General features: G+C 45.5%; 2 protein-coding genes across 15 annotated transcripts in view; one reads left to right on the forward strand and one right to left on the reverse strand.

The window, feature by feature from the left end:
• SPDL1 (spindle apparatus coiled-coil protein 1) overlaps positions 1–23,325 on the reverse strand; it is a 94,339-nt gene that overhangs the window by 43,152 nt on the left and 27,862 nt on the right. For 2 of the 12 annotated variants that reach the window (XR_012896298.1, XM_075900159.1), the window contains exon 1: positions 2,495–2,623. The exons of 1 other annotated variant lie outside the window; for it this stretch is intronic. The gene's annotated coding sequence lies outside the window, so the exon portion shown is untranslated. Of the gene's footprint in view, positions 1–2,025; positions 2,406–2,494; positions 2,629–23,325 lie in introns of those variants that run through there. 9 more of the 12 variants (XM_075900166.1, XM_075900160.1, XM_075900156.1 and 6 more) reach the window with 8 other exon arrangements.
• Positions 2,662–16,110, forward strand: LOC102456264 (uncharacterized). Of its 3 annotated transcripts, none has more exons than XM_025181068.2 (16): positions 2,662–2,921; positions 5,538–7,365; positions 8,052–8,101; positions 8,981–9,136; positions 10,185–10,366; positions 10,542–10,613; positions 11,115–11,757; positions 11,921–12,036; positions 12,128–12,175; positions 12,780–12,848; positions 13,070–13,135; positions 13,514–13,602; positions 14,084–14,192; positions 14,661–14,769; positions 15,175–15,245; positions 15,919–16,110. In XM_025181068.2, the coding sequence occupies exons 3-16, from the start codon at positions 8,095–8,097 to the stop codon at positions 16,030–16,032; spliced, it is 1,851 nt and encodes a 616-aa protein (XP_025036853.2). In that variant the 5' UTR covers positions 2,662–2,921; positions 5,538–7,365; positions 8,052–8,094; the 3' UTR covers positions 16,033–16,110. The 3 variants fall into 3 exon arrangements, with proteins under 3 accessions (XP_025036853.2, XP_014425344.2, XP_025036854.2); XM_014569858.3 differs by having other exon boundaries at positions 6,320–7,365; XM_025181069.2 differs by having other exon boundaries at positions 6,320–7,365; positions 9,011–9,136; positions 15,919–16,108.

A 23,325-nucleotide genomic window follows, 5' to 3' on the forward strand; every position in this document is an offset into this window, starting at 1 on the left:
AAAAACTCCTGCAGTCTAGCCTTACCCTCGCTGGGTTGAAGCAGAATGTGTAGGTTCTGGGGTGGGAATGAGGGATTTGGGTGTGGGTAGGTGTGAGAGATGAAAGCTCTGGGAAGAAATCTGGATACAGAAGGAGGTGGAGAAGGGGATGCTGGGTCGGGGAGGGGGCTTCAGGCGGGCCAGTGTTGGGGTCAGATGTAGGATTAGGGTACTAAGCAAGCCACAGGCTTGTGAATAGGAGGGTGCAGGAATTTGGGTTAGAGTAGGTGAGGGGTTCAGGGCAGGGGATTCCAGTGTATGATAGGTTCAGCTCGAGGGTCTGGGGGAGGGGGAGTGCAGGAGTGTTATGATGCTGTGGGCAGACGGGGGCTCGGTCCCAACTGGGGGTTTGTTGTCCAGGCTTCATTTTTAAATAAAATACTATGTCAAACACAAAAAGTTTATGAGAAGGGCAGGGAACCTGTTTTGAGTCAGGGATCACTGACCCACAGAAAAGTCAGTTGGGGCCACACAAGTGAGATGCAAAATAAAAACTCCTCCAAACCCCCCACAAGCCTCACTAATGTGGCCCCAACTGTGCTGGTGGGAGCAGGGCACATGGTATTGGGGAAGGGTGCCAGGGGGTACTGGGACAAGGGACAGGGTGCTTGTAGGTGCTGGGGAAGGAGACTAGGTGCCAGGGCAGGGGAGAGGGTGCTGGGGCAGGGTGCCAATGGGTGCTGGGGCAAAGTGACAGGGGGCTGGGGCAAGTGACAGGGGGCTGGGGCAAGTGACAGGGGGCTGGGGCAAGTGACAGGGGGCTTGTGGGTTCCGAGGCAAGGGTCTGGGACAGAGGATGGGGTGTCAGTGGAGGCAAGGGACAGGGTGCTGGGCTGGGGACAGGGTGCCAGTGGGAGCAGAGTGCCAGTGGGAGCAGGGGGCAGGGTATCCTGGGCACGCGCCTCCCTCCCCTCCCAGAAGAGGGAAGCTCTAGCAAGAGCCTCCTCCCAGGACACGTCCCTCCTCCCCCCCAAAGGAGGAAAGCCCCGGCACACGCTTCCCCCGGGACTCCTACCTCCTCCCCCACAGAGGAGGGGAGCTCCAGTGTGCACCTCCCTTCCCCTCTCCCTCCCCAGGAGGGAAGCCCTAGTGCACGCTCTCCCCCAGAACTCCCCCCCTCCCCGGCGCACGCTTGCCCTCGGGACTCCTACTTCCTCCCCTGCAGAGGAGGGGAGCCCTGGTGTGCGCTTCCCCACCCCAGGACAGAAGCCCTAGTGCATGCTTCCCCCCAGGACTCCTCCCTCCCTCCCCAGTGCACGCTTGCCCTCAGGACTCCTATCTCCTCCCTAGCAGAGGAGGGGAGCCCTAGCGTGCAACTCCCCTCCCTCTCTGCCCCCTCAAACCCCAGCACGCGCCTTCCTCCAGGATTCCTACCTCCTCCCGGCACACCACAGACCTGGAGAAGGGGAGCAGGCAGCGCACTTCTGGAAACCCCGGAAGTAGCGCACAGCTACCGGATTTCCCTCCACCCCGCGGGAAGCCAGCACTACCACTAGTGGGGTTTCTTGGGAGTGGGGGGGGTATTGGGGGAGCCCCGAATACCTTGCAATCGACTGGTCGAGACCTCCTGATCGACCAGTTGATCACGAGCGATGGGTTGGTGAGCACAGGGATAGATGGACCATTGGTCTGACCCAGTATGACCATTCTTACATTCTTATGTAAAGATGTCACAGCGAACTATTAGTGAAAAATTTGAGAGGGGTTGCCGGAAAATTTTAAGATGCTTCTAGGCTATTAATTGTTGAAGATTTTCCAGTTACAGACCAACAAAACATGTAGATGGCGTCATGAGCTTCTGTGGCCGCAACCCCCTGCTTCAAATGACATGGAAAGAAGTGGGTTTTGCCCACAGAAGCTCATGACACCATACGTGTTTTGTTGCTCTTTACAGTGCTGCTGGGTTATTACGGAACAAGTTCTTCATTTCTCATTTGCACCATGTCAGTTGGAATCAATTCAACGAAACCTAAGCCCTGTGCTTACACTTCAGCACAGGGAGCAGCTAGTGGAATGGAAGTTTAGTTCGAACTCCTTTCTCTCGCCTTTTTATGCAGCCTAGGAGAGACCTCGGTAGATATGTAGAGGAGCTCGGGAAGGCGTCTGGACAGCCCCAGGGCGGTGCATAGCCCCGGGAGACCCGCTGCTCGGGTGACCCCGCCTTCCCCCTCTCTGACAGCGAGTGCAGCGGCCCGCTGGGGCCCACTGGGAGCGTCTGGGGCTGTCCCCCCCCCCCCCCGTTTCTCCAACTCCCGCACAAGACCCGCTCGCACCAGCGTTCCCGCCGCGGACACCAAGTGCCCGGCCCCGGCCAAGCCCCCGCGCTGAGGGGCCGGACTAGGGAGGGGCGCGGGGACCCCCCCTGGAAAGCGGCGGGGGGGGGGGGGGAACAGCCCAGCTCTCCGAGCACTTCCGGGACGCTCCCCGCACAAGCCCCGCCCCCTGCCGGCTGTACCTGGCCGGCGCCGCCAGCGTGTCCCGGCTCCCCTCGCCTCGTTCAAATTCGGCTCCGGTCCCAGCGAGGCACCGCCCACCCTCTCGCGATAATAAACTCCGCCCCGCCCCGCCAACGCGCATGCGCTTGCAGCCCCCCTCCCCACTCGTTCCTCCTCGTCGGCTCCTGAGTGTTGGACCTCAGGACGCATGCGCACGACTCCTCTCTCTCTCTCTCTCTCTCTCTCTCTTCCCCGTCGCGCATGTGCGAAGTGCTTCCTTGGCGCGAGACGGCCGGCGCTAAGCCCCAGCAGCTTCGGGCGGAGCGCGGCGCTTTCCCGGCGTGCCTTGCGCGCTGCGCTGCCTGCAGCCCAGGGGATCCCTGAGCGCCAGTGCGGGAGCGGCCCCCAGCCCCCAGATTTGCGACTTTGGCTGCACTGAGCATGCGCGTGAGTTCTTAAAGGCACAGGCCTCTCAATTCCTAGACGGTCAGTGCTTAGACACTGCAGTTCCTCTGTGGCTCCGTCTACACTGGCATGATTTTCCGCAAATGCTTTTAATGGAAAACTTTTTGCGGAAAAGCCTCCGTGGCCAATCTAGACGCGCTTTTCCGCAAAAAAACCCCGATCGCCATTTTCGTGATCGGGGCTTTTTTGCGGAAAACAATTCTCTGCTGTCTACACTGGCCCCTTTACACAAACGTTTTTCGGAAAAAGACTTTTGCCCGAACGGGAGCAGCGTAGTATTTCCGCAAAAACACTGACAATCTTACAGGAGATCGTCAGTGCTTTTTGCGGAAATTCACGCAGCCAGTGTAGACAGCTGGCAAGTTTTTCCGGAAAATCACCTGCTTTTCCAGAAAAAGTGGCCAATCTAGACACAGCCAGTATGTATACAAGTGTGAAATATTCCTCTGTATTTATACAAGTGTGAAATATTGTACAGATAGTTCCTGTCTCAAACTCTGCTTCTCATTTTTGGAATATTTAAGAGTCTTCTCTCCGTTTCTATGTCTATCTGAAGTCACTGCATCTCCTTTCTCTTGTGTACTGTGCTGATGTGCTAAAGTCCCTCCCAGAGCTAAAGACCCTCCCATCCACACCCTCTCCTGTACTGCAATCCCCTGACCCAGGATAGAGCCCGCACCCGTCCCCCAAACTCCCCCTAGCATGCATCCCTGCTGCACCCAAACTCCGTCCCAGATCCTGAGCCCCAAACATGGCCAAGTGAACCTTTTGTGATTCCTCACAGGGGCAATGGGGACGTGGGTCAGAGACCTCAGAGCAGGGGGCTCCAAAGTTTTGAAAGTGCAATCCAATATGTACCTCATATATAAATACCCTTTTTCCGCTTCCTTCCTACTCCTTCTCCAAGGTGCAGACCCTGCACCCTCTATCCTCCCTCTCTTGCCCATCCTCAGTCTCTTTCATCAGCCTGGGACAGAGAGTTGGGTGCACAGGCTCTGGTCTTGGCTTAAGGGATCTGGAGTGTGAGAAGGGCTCTGAGCGACTCTTGGGGCATGCATTTAGGATGGTGTTCTAGGTGCAGGCTTTGGGAGGGTATTTGGATGCAGGGGTGCTCAGAGCTAGGATAAGGGCTTGGATGCAGGACTGGGTTCATGCCTGGGGTAGGAGTTAGGGATGTGTGCTCCATTTTGGCACTGCTGGTGACTCCTGGATGGTGGTGGAGTGGGGCTAAAGCAGGCTCACCCATGTCTTTGCCCTATAACACTCCCTAAAGCTGCAAGAAAACTCCATCCCTGGTCCTGTGGAGAAAGGATACAGAATGGCATATGGGGAACCCTGACATCAGCACCCCTCTTTTTCCTCCCCTGCCCTGCACAGAAAGCAGGAGACTCCCAGGCGGAGTAGCAGCTCCAAGGGCAAAGTGCAGGACATGCACAGCAGTGGGGGGAAGGGCAGCTGAAGTGCTGGCACTTGATATCCTCTTGGCCAAACCAGTCAATATTACCTGACAGAGGCTACAAGATCTACTGGTTGGTGACCACTGCCTCAGAGTGAGTGGCTGGCCAGGGGCAATGTGTCATGTTACTGCAGGTACAGCCCTGCTCCACCCAGCCTAGTACAAGGGCACTGCTTACAAACTGACACACAGTGGCCCTCCTGGCCCTGAGCTGATGCCATCATGCTTCTTCCTATTGTGGGCAGGCCCATGCCACACACATGTTACCCCACCTAGCACCCCTCTAACTCCCTACACCCAGTGCCACACCACCCAGAGACCCCCACAAATCACTATGCCCAGTGCCTTCCCACAGACCGCTATGCCCAGCGCACCCCTCCGTATCCCTTAACTGTCCAGTGCCCCCCCCATATTCCCACCACCATAACTGCAGTGCTCCTCACAGACCCCCATGCTTCACAGCGCCCTGACACACGTAGATCTCTCTCCCCCACTGCACAGCCCCTAACACACACAGATCTCCCCACTGCCCAGTGGCCCCCCAAACTCCCCAGCATCACAAAATAAATCCCAAAACAAACCTTCCCCACTGCCCCATCACTGCCCAGCACCCACTGCCGATCACCTCCCACCCCTTCTCTTCCCAGCACCTCACCAGGCCACTGTCCACAATACCAAGCCTTGATAGGAGGCGAGGGTCCAGACCCAGCTGTGTTAGTGGGCCTGCTGCCACAGTGCCATTGTATTCCCCTTACTAAAACTCACTTGTGGTGTTTTGCTTGGCTATTTCACAACACCAACAGAAAGTGGAGGGTTGAATGTGAAATCATTGCCTTGATACTGAGAGTCCCCTTGAAAAATGGTTAGAGTCCAATGCTCTAGGTCATCCACATTAACAGGATGGTCAAGCGAATCCAGGAGTAAGGATGCCATTATTTTCCTGTCCTCTGTGTGAGCTTGAATTCCCTTGTTCAGACACATTTGGCCCCAGCTAAGCCTAGAGCTAGTCTTGCCCGATGTTTTCAACAAAAATACTGGACCCATTTGACATTACATCACACTGGACATTCCATCAGGTTGAGCACATGCTGGAGACAGTTCGATTGATTCAATTAGACTTTATAAATTGTTTTTCAAAATAGAAATACTGGATTGCCTGTTCGGTTCCAAACTGTACACCTGGGAACCCTACATAGAGCATTTCTCCGAGCTGAGCTGTGGAGCAGAGCGGGGCAGAGACAGAGGTGCCAGAAAATCAGCACAGGAAGCATGCCAGTGTTGGGAGCAGAGTCACAGAAGCAGGCCACAGAGCAGACTTGTGCAGTTAGCAAAGCTGCAACAACCAGAGCCGGGGGGCCAGACAAGCATCCCAGGGAACTAGAGGCAGATTAGAAGCATTGCTAAGGAAGAGTGAAACTGGAGATGAGGCAGAGTGGTGGAGCTGGAACCGTCTGGAGCCAGGTTCATTCAGGGGGACACTGGGTAGTGGTCCTAGCATCGGGAGATGCCCCCAGCCAGGAGGCCACCTAGAGCATGAGAGGATGTGTCCACCGCCAGAGTACATGTCTGAGCCGCAGCATCCCCGCAGTACAGCCAGGTCCTGAGAGAGGGCCTGTGACTTGTGATGAACAGACTGAACTTCCCTTACATTCCAGATACACTGGTTGTGATATCCCAGCGTGTGCCACAGAGTGCTGGAGTTTTTTTTCCTTTGAGCTTTTCACAATTTAAATAACAATTTTAAACATTTAAGCTGTGTCTATATTGGCAAGATTTTGCTCCAAAGCAGCCGCTCTTTCAAAAAATCTTGCCCCCTGCCTATACTGGCCGTGACTATTTGCGCAAGAACACTGACGTTGTCTCTGGGAAAAGTAAGTGTGAACAAGGACTTAGATACTTTCACTAACCCACTTCTCCTGTGTAGTGCATAAGGAAGGAAATTTCCCCACTGGTGACTGTACGTAAGAACATTAAGATCAAGTACATTACAAGCCTGAATGACGAGGCCTTGCACCAGAGATAATGTACCCCACCAAATGTGCTGACAGCAGAGTCAAGTGTCCTGAATTCCCTGAGAGGCACCATCACCGAGTAGGATATGCGGACACCACAGGTCACAATGGGCAGTGCAAGAGATGTTCGCTGCACTGCACTGGACTCTCAGCTAAAGTGCCATCTCACTCCCTAACGGTCTGCCACAATGGACAGGGGGTTCATCCCAGGATCCAAGGGGTGGTACCTATCACCTCTGTCATTCTTGGGGAAAAATAATATGGTCACATGTCAAACCTGTGGTTTTTTTCCAGCCAGGGAGACACCTTAGTTTAGAATCAGACACCTTTCTCAGGCCTCTACTCCATTGAAAGACAAAGCAATGAAAAGGCTGTGAAGACACACCTAAAATTCCTCAGACAATGGTGAAAATAGTACTGAAACACCCCAGCCTCATTCACATTGAAGACGGGACAGAGGGACATCTCATTAGCATACAGAATGTAGACCAGCTATTCCAAAGCCAGACCTGCACTGAACTATGGTATACAGAAACCAGACAAGCCATTTCTGATGTGGAATTTCAGATCAATCAGATTCTGAAGCCAGTCTTGCTCACATCCACATTCTTCAGTATCTTACCAATGATAGTAACGATCCTATTGACATTCAAAACACTAAAACTGCCTAGCTGCTTTGTGACCTCCATCAAGGAAAAACATCCACATTCAGGGGTGATCATTCCCTTTGGTCACACCTCTGTTTATGTTACAAGTATTCTCCAATCACTAGTCTTTCTTTGCCTTGGTGAAACTTTTGTGCTTTGTGGCTTTTATACTGGAGAAGCTTCATTGAGAGAGCAACACCATCTCCTTTCTGATCGTGTTGTGGCTTCTGCTGTGCTTTTCTTCAACCTTCTGGACACACAGATACCTTCACCATCTGGGAACCCTGATCAGTGTACAGTTCCACAGAGTGGTGAGTTCCCTCTCTTTCTTTATCTCTCATTCCCCCACCCCAAACTACCTCTGTAAGCATAGCCTCATGAGCTAGGTCAGTGGTGAAGAACCAGGGGGGGGGGGGAAGGGAGTGGGCACATGAGGGTTGCATCTTAAAGTGCTGGCTTATCTATCCCATTGAATCCACGGGCACATGTGGGTGCAGTGTGGCATTGCTGTTAAACATGCTGAGTCCATGTATATATGATGTGTCACACTGAGAGTGATGATTACACAATACTCTGAGGTGTTCAATGTTAGTGGGTGGCAGTGTCTGTGTGTGTTGCAAAGTTTGGAATAGAACAACCCTGAGTAACCTAGTTCCTGCAGGAGAGCTACAGCGTGATGGTGAATTATCACCATTGAAAAATCTGATCCCTAGGATACCAGAAGTAACCACAAGCAGGACACTGATATAATTGCTAAGCTCACCCCAGTCCTATATCAGTAACAGGGGCCAATACTGGGCCCAACCTCAGAGCCATTACAGTGTGATACAATTTATTAGACAATCTAGTTACAATATATTACTCTTAACAATTAAAATTTCTGTTAAAGGATTGGTTAAATGCATTACTGCGTATCAAGTGATACTCATATGTATATGCTCTAGGTGTTTCTTGATTTCACATCCTTAATACTTTTCGAACACTATCTGTTCCCCAGATTTTTCACCAAGCAAAAAGTTTCCTGTACTACACACATCATTATGGAAGGTACGTTTACTTGTCCAATCTGCATAAAAAAAGTGTTTCAATGTGCATTCATTTGCTTTATGAACCATTTATTTGCAAGCATCTGTTTCAATGTGTATTAATTGAAACTACTCTTTTCATGCATCTCTGTACTCTGTACAGAAGGGCAGACACCTGCAGGGGAGGGACCAGCCTCAGAGTAGTGAGTCAGGGTAGGTGTGTAGAGGCATGTTTAAGGAGATGGGATGAGAAGGGGTAGGTCAATTGATCATAGTGGCTCTACTTGAGGAGTGGGCCCAGGGCGAGAGAAGGTCTGGTGCAGGGGGGCAGGTCTCAGTAAGTCTCAGGGCAGCAAGAAGGACAGGAGTTAGGACAACAGAGGAGTTTGAAGGGTTAGGAGGCAGCAGGCACTAGGGGAGCTGCTGGAACAGGGGGAGGAGACATGACAGCAGAGGGGAAAAAGTTGAAGTTTATAATACATGCATTCCTAACATGGAGGATATTTATTAATAACATATTAGTAATTACTGTTCTTATTCTTATTATGAATTTATGACCTTAAAGTAAATATTTTTTTGTTGGGGTGGCCAGTCCCTTTTTTGTCTGTCAAGTAGGGTTTTCAATAATTTGTCGAGCACTGACTATAACCAAGGATCTAGGCGATATCAATCTCAAAAAACATTAGATCATCATTGATAGAAATCATCCTTCTTTGGTAACACATACATTCAGGAGAATTATGCATGTTCCTGAAATTAATTTATGTCTGTGTTGTCACTGGCCTGACAATCATGCATTGTTAATATTGTCTTACGTTGCTTATATATACGCAATGTACATCTCATATTTTCTACTTGAACTGACTGTTATATGGATTGATGTTCCCATTTTCCAATTCAGTAACTGTTTCCTGTTGTGAACAATTCTCAGGGAAATGTTTTGAGGACAAAATTAAAAATGTTTTGGCATACATAAGGAGTAACACATATCCTGAAGGAATGAATAAGGCTGGACGATTCAACCTTCGACGATTTGCTAGTAAATTCTCTTTGGAAGGCAAGGAATCCTTTTTTTAATAGAATAATGACATTACAATGGATGAGACATGCTGTACAGGAGTGTACTGCTGTCCCAACACTGGGATTATTTGGAATGTTTCCCTTACCTTCACTGTTACTGTGATTATCAGCATTAGCTTCATTCTCAGTTCATTGAAAAATTCTATTGCTATCTATGCATGCATGAAACATATTGGTCAGTTACCTTACAAAGTAGTATGAATTATAATTCTTTTAAAATTAAACTTATAACTGTGCTTCATTTCTTATGAATATTCTCCTTTGTGCTGCAAACACCAACAACAGTCACTATATGGTCAGTGAGCAATGATTTCTAATTTACAAAACAGAAATAAATACTCCTAACCATATACTGAAAGTCACACCTTGTACTCCCACAATTACGAACTGTACAGTGTATAGATTTCTTTGATATGCGTGTCTTGTATAATTTAGTAATACCTTTGCTAATAACAAGTTATATCTTAAATGCAACACTTGATTTCATCATGTTGTCTTCATCTTTTGCAGAGTAGCCACTTTGACTACTGTGCATAGGCCTGGGCAGGTTGGGGGAAAACTTCAAACGGGTGGCTGGGTCATGGAAAGAAATCACACGGCGCACACAATACAGCCCGTGATGAATCGGCGCAGTAGCAGGGGGAACCCTTATTCCAGACCACATCTACAGCATAAGTGAGGGGTGGGGCAGGAGAAGCTACAGCACCTTGATCATGTTCATCTAAAAAAGACATGACATCCACTACCCCAGAAGCCCACATGCTGTAGGTGATCTGACTCAGTCATACAGCCCTAGTGCCATTGTGACACAGGGACTGCACGTTTACGGTTCTAGGGCTGTGTTTTGCATAAGTAGTTGGGTTGAAACTGAGTAAAGTAGTTGTGGGTCAGGCAGAATGCCAAGGAGCCAAGGTGGAACAGGAAATGGGATACAGGGGAAGATGCTGAATGGAGATGTAACATTGGTTGTTGCAGCAGGCAATCACCTTACTCATCCTCTTTGATCCATGTTCTTTATTCAACAGATGGCACATTGTACCATTCAGCCAAAGGAAGAAAGGTTGTGCATACCATGAAAGAAGCCCTGACACTTTTTGAAAGGTATCATGACAGTTTCATGAGTGGACATGAAGGAATATTCAAAACTAGGAATATACTGACTTCAAAATACTATTGGCCAGGGATGACGAGAGACATTGCCGATTGGGTACGTAAAGTAGTGACAATAATTCAGGAAGAAAGACATTGACTATTGAAATACAAGTTCATAATTTAGAAAATTAAAAAATATATATTAGCTGTGGAAAGGTGAACTCTGTTCCCTTGGAGTACTACTGATCTAAGGAAAACGTAATGTGATCGTATTATTCCATCCAAACTAGGTTGCGCGATGTCCGACTTGCCAGAAACACAAAAAGAAATTACATGTGGATAACAGCTTGAGAAGCATAAAGGTGCATTTTTTAATCAGACACATTCTTTATCAGTTGTGACAAAGATAGGTCATTAATTCACTGAGTCCCACATTTCAGCGCAGGTTTTGATAGCCACGGAGGCTATCTGTTACCCACCATGTAGCCATTAATTTTCTAGAGAAAAGGGTCACAGCCTCCTGTGCCAATGTCATCATAAGCCATCAATGGAGGTGAGGAGAAGCAACCCTCCCTTGCACAGTGTCTGTTGTCTCCCAGTCTCAGTGAATAATCATGGAGGGTAGGGATGAGGCCGGGCAATCCCTATAGTCCAGGATCCATTCCATACACAATAATAATAGTAGCTATGGTAGCTATATTTCCTTCCTTATTTAGTAATATCTTTTAAAAAGAGCTGTCTTGATTATGATAATGTTGAAACCACAGTACGTTCTGTGATATCACCTGCAGCTTACATGTACATATGTCTTTCAGTGTGAATTCAGGGTACGAATACAACCCCTTCTCTATTATTTTTCTAAGCTCCCAGATATGAATACAGTCCTTGAAGATTACTGCAGAGAGTATGACATAGAAAAGAAATTCCGACATGAGGCTGACATTGAAATGGCTTTAAGTAACATCTCTAAAGCACAAGAAAAGCAACAGAGACATTATGTGAAAAGGAAAAGCTCAAAATACGGTGAAGTAAAATTTGATGTTGGGAACTCTGTTCTGTTATTGAATGCTAGGAGGAGAACAAGAAAAGGTGGAGTACTAGAACCTACATATCGTGGACCATACAAAATTACAAGTATTGAGGGTAAGACAGTGAAATTAGAAAACATGTCAGGAAAAATGTTAGGAACCAAGTACAGCATTGCACATTTAAAGCCGTTTAAAGAGCCTCCACAATTAGCTCCCAAGAGCACATCAGAGGAAAGCGTTGTAACTGAAATCACATTTGGTAACAATGGGACCACAAATACCTTCAAAAAGATTCGAAAAGTGGATGGGCCTGAATCGCATAATTATCCTGTTCAACCATTGAAAGATATAAAAAACACAGCAACGGAAGAAGAGGAGATAGGGGAGGATCTTCCTCCAAATGATAAAATGCAGGAGGAATATGATTTTGGTGACATGATTATGGAGGATGTGGAAGACAAAAAATGGTTTCTGAAAGGTACTTTGTTAACTAACTCACATTTCTAAAACAGTTTTTAAACACAATTGCATGTATGAAGTGTGTTAGAATATTCTTTCAAATTAAAAAAAAATCACTATGAAAACAGAGAAAAAGGAGACTGAAATTGTCTGCAAGTAATGGGTGTTTCTTGTCTTTCCAGTAAAATTTGCAATGAATGGCAAACAGAAAAAGAGACTGGAGGCCAAAGTGAAAAATTACAAATTGTATGGCACTTCATTTCATTGCCTGAAACCAAGAAGCTGGATATGTGATGAGGTATTCTTAATTAACACTACAAGTGTATGGAAAGATAATTGATGAATCTAATATTATTGACAATGTTCCCTTTCTGTCATCATGTGTTGTAGTTATTGATGCGTATTTCAGCTGTCTAGTCGAGAAATCGGGGGGAAAGGTAGGCCATGTAGTGTGATACTATATAACTGTCTAAATTGTATCAGTTAATTAACAGTCATTTGAATGTAATAAAAAATATAGGTTTACAAATACTTTGGCAATATCAATATATAGCTGACATTGCAACATTTCCGATGATTTAATGCAAAAAAACATGTATTGGAATGCATTTTGAGGTGAATATCTGACATATAATACTTGATATGTTGATGGCCACAGTAGTTTGTCTATAATTTTCATCTGGTACATTAATTACATACTAATATGTGATCTAATTAATAATGTCTTACATTAAGTAAGACAATATATGTTGTTTACAAATCTTTTTTTTTACATGAATCTTGTACATAACCTTATTGATAACAGTATGGATCCCTTGCATGGATGTGTATGTGAAATTCATTATCTTTATGTTTTCACTTATACACAGCATAGTGAAGAAAATACTCAACAGAAGCTACACACCACAATGACTTGGTGTCTAAGGGTCCCTAAGTACTACTAATTTTTTGATGATAGAAATAATCTGAAAACTATTCTTATGTTCTTTATGTGCATTAATGAATTAATAATGCAGTAAGATCTTGGTTGTCTGACAACAGGTAGAAGCCATCTCAACAGTAGTTGCCACACAGATTCTGTTAGGCAGACAAAGAAACCTGAAATCAAAGGTAAAGTTTTACAAGATTTCCTACCTAGCATGAGCAGAGCACCTTCTTAATTAAGACACTACAAATAACTATGAATGTTAAATGACAATGCTAATTGTGATGTGTAATGCCTAAAGTAATAGTAATCCATGTTAATAAATTAAGACCGTATAATCTACATGTCATAGTTGGCTTATCTTTCAACTTTAATTTTGATCCTAATTTTTAAAAATTAATTACAGAGCAGATTTCTTCATCATGATATAATATTACTTCCTTACAACGCACCAAATCACTGGGTTCTTGCGGTAAGATGCTTTCTATTTCACTTCTGGAATATGTTGAATGAAAGTGGTACTATGTAAGTGGTGGTAACACAGCTGGGTGGCAGTGGTCTGATGTCCTCAACTGTGTATCTTAGTTCATGCCTGGAAATGAAAGTGGAATGAGAGTGTCGCTATTCCGAGAGCCGTGTTTCTTAAACAACACAAGTTAATGTGAAATTGTATCAAAATGTACGTGAACAAATCAAGTTAGTAACTGTTTGATCATTGAATATGCTTTTCTACTTTGTGTTAGTGATTACAAATGAGAATATGTGAATGTTTTGTTTTGGGTAAGTCAGTAATAAACAGCTTAAATTTCACATTATCAACCTAACTTGTAAATGTTCTTTACACTTACAGATAGCACAGATGGATACACAAGAACTGGTAATAATTGATCCATTATGTGAAGAGATGAGCTATGAAAGAAAATTTCTTAGGAACTGGAGGTGAATGCTAAGATAATTGTGTTCACAGTGATCCTACACTGTTGGTGTGTAAATAGTTTAAAGTAATGTAACAATAGTGAGCGTAATATCTTCCTGTTCTCTGCAAATAAAAATCGAAAGAGCATGTGCTTGTACTAAATGTGCTTACTGATGTAATAGCAGTGAACTTATGTTATCTGAGTATGGCTTACTAATTCATAGCATTTGGACATGAGACAGTTGAATGATGCATGAGTGTGAAGGTGTTATCCACATGTGGCACAGCAAAGCAGGTGATACAGTCTGTACTGGTGACAGAGAAATCTGAAAGCAAAAGTGTTTATGTGTATGTGTATGTATTACATGAGAAATAAGTCATGAGTATCAATAACTAGAGAGAGCTCACAAACATTTTAATCAATATACAGAAAATGAAAGAAAAAAAATTAAGAAAAAATAGCTGTTCTGCACAGTCCACTAATGGCTTCCACTAATATTTCAGAAACTTCATCAAAGGAGAAAAGAGCAACTCAACATCAAATTGGAAGTGTCAAATTGTTAGTCATAATAGACAAATTGATGGCTATAACTGCGGTCCACTCATCTTAAAGGTTAGTAAGAAAACATTGTCTGTATTGTTTGATATTTATGTGTCAATAGCAGAGGTGGTAGTAAATGCAAAAGAATACTGGTTGCACTGCAACAGCATCCTTGCCAAGGTGTGTGGGCTGTGCTCTAGGATTTCATAAGTGCTGTTGTCTTGTGAGGACAAGATTCAACCATCAATCACTTTGACAGCTGAGGCTATGGTGCCAAGGTCCCACATGCCCTTTTAAATTGCTGGTCACCTTTTGTTCCCCCACTGTGGGTGGCCCTGCTGGATACCATGGCAGGGCCACAGAGGATAGGAGAGGTAAAGGGGTCAGCGACGTGAAAACAGAAAGCAGTACTACAGCAGCACTGTATGGTCAGCCATGTACGTGACTGAACCAGTGTCTGTTTCTTACTGTCATGCCGTCACAGCACACTCTCTTACTATGGTAATTATGAAATGTTTTCTAAACAGAAGTCTTGTTTAGTTTGCAGAAATGTATTTGCAGCTGAAAGACGTCAGTTCTGTAGACATATCAGAGGAGGCAAATAATGAGTTTAGAAGACACATAGCAATTCTTCTAATGAAGGAGTCAGGTAATAATTTTTTCACATGCTCTATAGAATCAGTAGGCACATGTGAAGTTAAATGGAAGAGTTGAAATATGTGACGTAACACAGCGTCAACCTAATACCCCATAAGTGGTATATCTCACAGTTTTGGTTATGTAATGCTGAGCATTCAACAATAATATCTGTAAATATCCAAAAAATTAGATTGGGAGAATCGTTACTATTGTTTGAAAAGTTAAATAAATAAACTCGTTTTTTTATATCCAGATGTAATGTAGTTACAGTTTGTAAAAATATTAGTCAAAAAAAAATTAGCTTAAAACCAGTGACTAGTTTAATAGTTTTACAGTAACTAATAACTCTGTAGTAGCATTTAGAGTGTTGGTCATAACAAAATTTGCATTTCATTGCTCTGTATTTATTTTTCAGAAGGGATAGAAGAATTCTGCATATATTGCAATCGGATCAATTGTGAAAAGAAAAGTGAGGAATGCACTATGGTAAGATAATACAGCTTTGTATATAACACATGCCTAATCTTTTTAAGATTATGGAATTTGATGAAAAATACACAACAGTAAACATTTCCATCATGGTCGTAGTACAGAGGTGAGCAAACTGCGGTACGCAGGACACATATGGAATGTGGCACCATCCTGCCCTGCCCTAGAGATCACGGTCATGGAAGAGCCTCCAACTCTGGCCACCCTCCCCCGCCACATGTGCTCACCTTGCCAAAAGCGTTCTAGGCGGAGGGACTGCACTGTAATGGCTCGTTACAGCCATGAAGCACTGCTGCCAGTCCTGCTGCTCAGAGGGCAGAGAGCAGGAGGGTTGAACAAGGGTCGGGGGTCACATTGGACGGACAGGAAGCAGACCGGAGGGGGTTGGATGGGAGGGAGTTCTGAGGTTGGGAGTCAGGGCATGTGATTTCAGAGGGGGCAGAATCGGGGCTGGGCACATACTGTTTAAGGAGTCAAAGCTTTCAGTACATGTCCCTGAATACAGTTTGTGAACCATGATGTGTCCCTCCGACAAAATTGTTTTCAAACACCTCTGATAGGAATATCTTAGGAAATGCTTACATGAGGAAGGAATCCCATGAGTGCGTTGAAAGTATGTGTTACATTATAAGTTGTGTGATTTCTTTTTCTCAACTGTCACTTATCAAAGGTCCAGTGTGATTCCTGCAAGAGGTGGGCACATATGCCGTGCATTCCGGAAGGAATCACTGAAGAAATGATCAATGATGAGAAGACAGAATACAAGTGCCAAAAATGTTCATAGTGCAGTTCTTCTTCATAAAGTTGACAAGATGTGTAAATAGATTTAGATAACCATGAAATAATAAATTTTTAAAAAATTGAAATATAGTTTTCAGTATTTGAGTTCTTGTGTATAATACAAAATAAAAGGCAAAACACCAACATCCCCTGAGTCCGTTAGGAGGGAGCAAATTGTGAGTGTTTTCGACCACAATACCCAGTCCCTCGGAATTTGCAACCCATGGACCAGGTAGCAAAGGGAGCAAGTCCCGAGCAGTAGCACCGAATTTCATGTATGCATGACAGAAACCTCAAAGGTCACAAAAACAGAGAGTTTCACTTTCTGTCGTCGCACCGGCGTGAGCGGGTCTCCCCTGTGTTTCCCGCTCTTTTCATGCAGGGATTCTAGGTGGCGCCCCGTCGTCCGCGTTCTCAGTGATTAGTGGCAAAACCAGCCAGCGTTGTGAGGGGCTGCTAGTCCCTGGACCCACGGACCAGGCCCGCCCAGCCACCGTCTGACAACCTGCGCTAGCCCTGTGAAAAGCAGGTGATGAGGTAAACCTGTAATTGCTGGAAACCTCAGACATGACCTGCTGTGCAGGGTGGCAGCCGGTGCGCTCAAGGGGTATGTCTACACTGGCGAGAGCTATGCAAATGAGGCTAAGCGTGGAATATTGCCAAGCCTCATTTGCATATATAATGAGCTGCCATTTTTGTGGAAGAGGTTCTTGCGCAAGAAGAAGCTGTCTACGCTGCCCCTTCTTGCGCAGGAAAAACTCTCTTGAGCAATGCTGTTATTCCTGAAAATAATTAGCATAGCGGCAATGCAAGAAGGGACATTGTAGACAGCTCCCTCTTGCGCAAGAGCCTCTTCCACAAAAATGGCAGCTCATTATATATGCAAATGAGGCTCGGTGATATTCCACGCTTAGCCTCATTGCATAGTTCTGGCGCAAGATCGCGCCAGTGTAGACATAGCCCAGAAGCTGGCTTCCAAGCTGGCACCTGCCTGCAGCCCCAGGCAGGGGGATCTAGCTGTTGCCCCCATGCTGCTGCCTCTGTATCAGTGTTCGTTTGAGCTAAGGATGTCAGGAGGTGGGTAATTGGCTAATCATGTAGCCAATTTGTATGGACTATACAATGAGTCAATAAGGGTTGGTGCTCTTTCCTGGCTCATGCTGGGTCCGGGATGCTGCGGCTCTGTGTTGTACATGTAGTAAGAGCCACCTGGTCCCTACTACATTTAGGCTGTGTCTACACTGGCGCGATCTTGCACCAAAACAGCTGCTCTTGCACATGCTGCCTGTCTACACTGGCCGTGTGTTCTTGCGCAAGTAAACTGAAGTTCTACTGTAAAATCAGGGCTTCTTGCGCAAGAACTATGACGCTCCCACTCAGGAATAAGCCCTCTTGTGCAAGAGCTCTTCCAGAAGAGGCCAGTGTAGACAGGCAACGTGAATTTCTTGTGCAAGAAAGCCCTATGGTTAAAATGGCCATTAGAGCTTTCTTGCAAAAAGCCCCGATCGTGAAAAAGGTGATCGGGGCTTTTTTGCGGAAAAGTGCATCTAGATTGGCCACGGACGCTTTTCCGCAAAAAGTGCTTTTGCGGAAAAGCATCCTGCCGATCTAGACGCGCTTTTCCGAAAATGCTTTTAACGGAAAACCTTTTTTTAAGAGGAATAAGGGATCTTTTGGAAAAGGCTTTATTTTCCGAAAGATCCCCGTCTAGACTGGCGCTTTTTTCCGGAAAAGCCCTGAGCTGGAAAAAAGCGGCAGCCATGTTTATGCAAATGAAATGGGAGGGATTTAAATCCCTGCTTCATTTGCAATTGAGATGTGTCTAATTTGCATCCCTTTTACGGAAAAGGGATGCAGTCTAGACACAGCCAATATGTTTTATGTTTATGGGCTTAAACTGCAGCAAGGAAGGTTTAGGTTGGACATTAGGAAAATGTTCTTAACTGTCAGGGTAGGTAAACACTGGAATAAATTGCCCAGGGAGGTTGTGGAATCCCCATCTCTCGATATATTTAAGAGTAGGTTAGATAAATGTCTATCAAGGATGGTCTAGACAGTATTTGGTCCTGCCATGAGGGCAAGGGACTGGACTCGATGACCTCTCGAGGTCCCTTCCAGTCCTAGTATTCTATGCTTCTATGAAAACACATTTAGTACACTGTTCCTCTAACATAACTGATACAAAATGGTATGATGTGTTTTAAAGCATTCTAAGATTATGTAATGCCTGTCTACTGCCTTGAATATCTGTTAAAGATATGAATCAGAAAATTAGGCAGCTGAAAATCTGCAGACAATCTTCTCTATTGCTTGTAACATTTGTGTCTACCCACAACAAATGAAGGAGTAATTTGTACCAACAACAAAGTGACCAATCAGTTTTTGGATGTAACTTATTTCCCTATTAGCCACCTCAGAATTGGTTTTCCTTGCTACAGCATTTTAAGACACTGACTTGGGTCCTTCAGATATGGGTTTCCTAAAAATTATAAGGAAGGAGATAATAGAATAGCCTACTTTCCTAAAGAGGAAAAAAATAAAAGCATCCATCCAGTAACACACTTCAGATAAATAAATTGTACACCCCTGTATCAATTGCTAAGTCTTCTAAAGAATGTGGGATTCTTAATGGGGCGAATGACCATCGATGGAAATTTATAAATTAGTTCATTGCTGTGAAAAGTGAACATATAATTGACAGAAACGGTGAGATTCTATCACTATTAGACCTCAACATATTAGGAAGCTTCTGTGACTTTGGGATTCCACCTGATGTGCTGAGATCATGTTGTGGCAGCCTGTTCATCCTTTGTGCTTGTGTTGCTGAGCCAGGCTATTAAGCCTGCACACTCAACTGCAGAACATCAGACACTGTGCTCACCTCTGAGAAGACTCATAAAGGACTCCCCAGCACTCAGGTATCCACCTCCTCGGGAGTGCAGACCCAAGGGATATTATGAAATCCTCCTTCTCCCTGAATGTGGAGGAAGGAATGCACAGCCTTTCTCCCTTCCCCCCCCCCCCCATTTATGTATTATACAAAGGGGGCTATAGTATACATAAGAAATAATTGTATTAACTGCAAAAGGTGGATATTAAATGGTTAAAGAGGTAGTAAAGAGAACAAAGCAGATCACTAAACAAATAAAACTTGCAAACTAAGCTTGATTCACCAAAGAAATTGGTTGCAAATAGTAATTCCTCATCCTAGATATTGTTGCAGGCAGATTACAGAAAGTCTTGAAAGGAAGCTGCACTGAACTTCATCTTAACTCTTCAGGTATTATTATTCGTAAGTTAGACACCTTTCCAGCTTAGGCCCAACTTTTCTACCTTGCCGCCTCAGTTCAGTTCTGTTTTTCAGTGTCTGTATGGGTGGAGAGGCAAGGGGAGAACCTTGATCAACTTATTCCCAGCTTAAAATAAGATTTACATAAGGCAGACCTCTCCTTCTTTTAGTGGAAAATTACCAGAAGTCCAAGGTGGTGTTTAATAACAGGTGACAGGACCACTAGACCTAGTAGTGTTACACCTATTTCCCAAGACACTTCTCAGGAAGGAGAGAGATTAGTAGCTTCATAATCTTGTGGTTTCTCCCTAATGGCCCATCTAGTTTGAGGACCTTGGGTTTTTTTTTTTTTTTTTGGTGGGTGTCTCTCAAACACATACCCAGTTGTAATGGTTTATATAGTCCATATTACTAACTTTAGCATAATCATATTCAGTAAATCATAATCTTTCCAATGATATCTCACACAGCCCATTTTGCATAAAACATATTTTAGCTATGTATAGTCATATCATAATGAAGTACATGCGTTGTAATGTCACAGCTTCCATAGGGGAAAATGTTTGTGATCTTGTTTTATTGTTTGAGTGAAAACAAATTTTAATTCCTTACTTAAATTTTATAATTTCAGAGTACTCTGAAGGCATGTAGTGAAGTGAAAGGACCATACAAGAAAGGCTAATTGCCTCTCTGAACTTCTCATGTACAATGGCATGTATACACTAATCAGGCATTTTGGTCTGAATAATTTCTTCTTCTTGCTAGAAGGATGATATTTCAGTGAATAAAATTTAAATGTTTCTTTTCAATGCAAAATGCATTTTCATCTCTGTAGCCTGCATGTATCCCCTGCGTGGCTGCGTCTGACTCTAACCTCTATAATCATCACTTTTTTCTGTGGTACCATTTGTAAAAATCCAGGTGCTACTCTGATCTTTAGATACTTTTTCAACACATCTCCTTAATACATCCATTACTGGGACAAGTTTGTGCATGTGGACCTTGTACGGAATGTAAACACATAAGCGTTTGTCTTGTCCTAGTAACTATCCCAGAAGGCAAATGTTCCTTAACAGCAGATATAGCACAGGGGCGGATATACGGCAGGGCGAACGGGGCGGCCGCCCTGGCCCCGCGCTTCAGAAAGCCCCGTGCATGTGCCATGGCGCTGCTGCGCATGTGCATGGCGTCACTGCGCATGCGCCATGGCAAAGGGGGGCCCCGTGGAATTATGCTGCCCAGGGCCCCGCAAAACGGTCATCTGCCCCTGATATAGCAAATGGGTGGATTTGCTTCTTTTATCTAGATAACTGAAAACTAAGACAGCTTTTGTGTAATCTCTATCCGGTAGTAGCTCAATCAGCCTTGACATCACTAGTAACATATGGCCACTAGACCCAAGGATTTTAGCAGCCACTGAACAACCTCAAAATTATCAGAGTAGTGAAGTTGCGAGTGGCCAAGTTTGTTATAAGCAATTTTTCCAGAAGTAGGTAATTGTAGCTATGTGAAGTAGTATGGCGCAGTTGATATAGCAAGTGAAGGTTTGAGGGCATGCTTTATCTTGGAGCATTAGTTTCCTCTGTGCTTGCCATTTCTATCAGTCCTATGTAGTGAAATGGGGTTTAATATTTTTAAACACAAGTTTATAAATTTGTCATTGCACTCCATATTGAAACGTCAGATGAAATCCTGACCCTCCTGAAGCCAGTGGGAAAATTTACATTTACTTCCATGCAGATTTCATCCCTTTTATTTCCATGATTCTTAAATTGGCATGAAACCATCAAGAGAATTCCGCTTCTTGCATGAGGCATTTATAGCTTTAGCTTTAAATTGAATCCAGTTTATAGATTCAAGCATTTCAGCATGGTTTAGCACTATCAGCTCCAGCATCATTAATACCTATCTCTCTTTAAAAGACCACATGCTTACAGCAACAGCTTGAAAGCCAGTGGTATCTTGTTTTTAATCCCAGCTGAACTAACTTGTGACTCTGACTTCCTGCAAGTCACTTAATCTCATTGTATGTCTATCATCCCAGATAAAAACAGGGCCTGTTAGGAAAAACTGAGATGCAATATCTGTTCAGAGTGTATTAGTTTCTTGAAATGTCAGTTAGTTCTTTTGGCTGTAATGGCATTAAAAAGCCTTCGCTGAAGGTCAAGAACCCCAGACTGTTTTGATCCAAGTTTCACCTTAAAGGCTGCCTCCCACTCTCAGAAGATCCTTTCCCTAGGAGTGGTGGGTGAACAGCTGACTTAGGGAGACAAGCCCCAACCCCCCTCCTTTGCCAAAGTCCCTGTCTCTTTCATGCCCACCAGAGCCCAGCCCTCTCTGTGACCTCTGGCCCATGCTCTGAATCCACCCCTACCTGATTATGGCTGCTGGCCCCTGCCCAAGGCTAGCGCCTCCCCTACCCTAGCAATGTCCGGGTAGCTGTGCAATCCCAGAGGGGCTGGACGGCCCCAGCTCCCGGTAGCAGCAGGGCCCAAGTTTCATTCCACCCGTTAGAACAGCTGGGCAGCCACATGGCTCCAGCACCTGGAGCAGCCAGTCAGCTGTGAGGCCAAAGTTCTACACCGGCCCCTGGAGCAGCCAGGCAGCTGCACTGACCCCTGCCTTCTGGACTATCTGGAGTGCCTGTTGGATGGGCTGCAGCTCCCTGGGGAGCCAGGCGATCGCAGCCTGCCAGCCAGCCACAGCACCAACTGGCCAGGCAGCCATGCTATGGCCCCAGCCTTCTCTCCAGGTGGGCAACCCAGCATGGGCTGGGTCACCACCCCTGTCTTTTTGCAAAGGCAATGCCTTCCCTTGCCCACATTATCTGCCACCCACGTTTCAACCCCAACATCCTCCCTTAAATGAGCTAAAGAAACCGTCACTTCTCTTCGTCGGTTGGAGGAAACTCATGCAGTGTAGGGAAGGGAATGGACCCAAGGCCACACTCATAAGTTTGTGTGACAGACCCCTCCCCCCCACGCTTTATGAACTGGACTCATGAACATGAATATACATATCTCAAAGGTGGTTTGAGCGAATTATTTCAGGTCACCCATCGATCTTCATGTCATGATCTGCTGGTTCTGTTTATCTTACTCTGTTGTGTGCATCATGTGTGTGTAGAAAGTTAGAAACATGGAGTGGGGAACACTTGTGAGTTTCAAATGTGTAAATGGGAGACATGGAGGGTGTTGCCTGCCACTTCTAGATGAGCCACTGTTAAACAATCTTTTGTCCTTAAGTCTGAGCAGTGGTTGGTAAGGAGTGGCCTCAACTCCTTAACAAAAGGAATAGGAAAGCAGAGGCCTGGGTCTTTTGGCTGCACCTGAAGGAAGGAGCCTGAGACCCAGGGTGGGGAAGACAGCCCTGGTTTAGAGTGGCAGCTGGAAAGAGGTTTTAGGGTGAGTGTAAGTTTGCACTGAGGTTTCAGTGGAGAATTAGCCAAGCGGTTTTGTTTCTTTTGATTCGTAACCTACTTTGCTCTGCCTGCTTTCTCTTATTACCACTTAAATCCTACGGCTTCAACTTAATAAAACCATTTTTATTTTCTGTCAAACTCAGTGTAAGCGATTGTTACCTGGGGGGGCAGCCAGTGTGCACAGTCCCCCTTTCATTGCTAAAAGGGGCTTACCTAATTCTTTGGGGTTTGATCCCATCTGGGGAGTGCTCTCTCTGGAGGTTGGGCCCTAAACTGCCCTCTCCTTGGACCTGAAGTGGTTCAGTGTCTGGACTGCTTCTTGGTGGGGGCAGGGACCTCACCTTGGGGCCTTGGCTGGGGGAGACCAGCGGAGCTGGCCCAGCAGGACCGGGTGGTGAGGAGTCCCAAAGAGCGGGAAGGCGAGTGGCAGAGGCCGTGTCAGCACTCCGGGAGGCACCCCGAGACGTCGTCTGTGACCTCACCCCATCACAGTTTGTATCATAACAAAATGCACAACAGCACTGTGCAAAGGTTGTACACCTGGGGTCCCCAACTTTTTTTATGCCCAAGATCACTTTCAGAATTTG

Source organism: Pelodiscus sinensis, chromosome 17 (genome assembly GCF_049634645.1).
Source record: "Pelodiscus sinensis isolate JC-2024 chromosome 17, ASM4963464v1, whole genome shotgun sequence".
NCBI lineage: Eukaryota > Metazoa > Chordata > Testudines > Trionychidae > Pelodiscus > Pelodiscus sinensis.

Bases quoted from the DNA above. Each gene is read 5' to 3' on its own strand.
- LOC102456264 (XM_025181068.2), top strand. The intron at 11,758-11,920 runs GTACTTTGTTAA...TTGTCTTTCCAG, and splicing joins CAAAAAATGGTTTCTGAAAG to TAAAATTTGCAATGAATGGC. The intron at 12,849-13,069 runs GTAAAGTTTTAC...AATTAATTACAG, and splicing joins AAAGAAACCTGAAATCAAAG to AGCAGATTTCTTCATCATGA.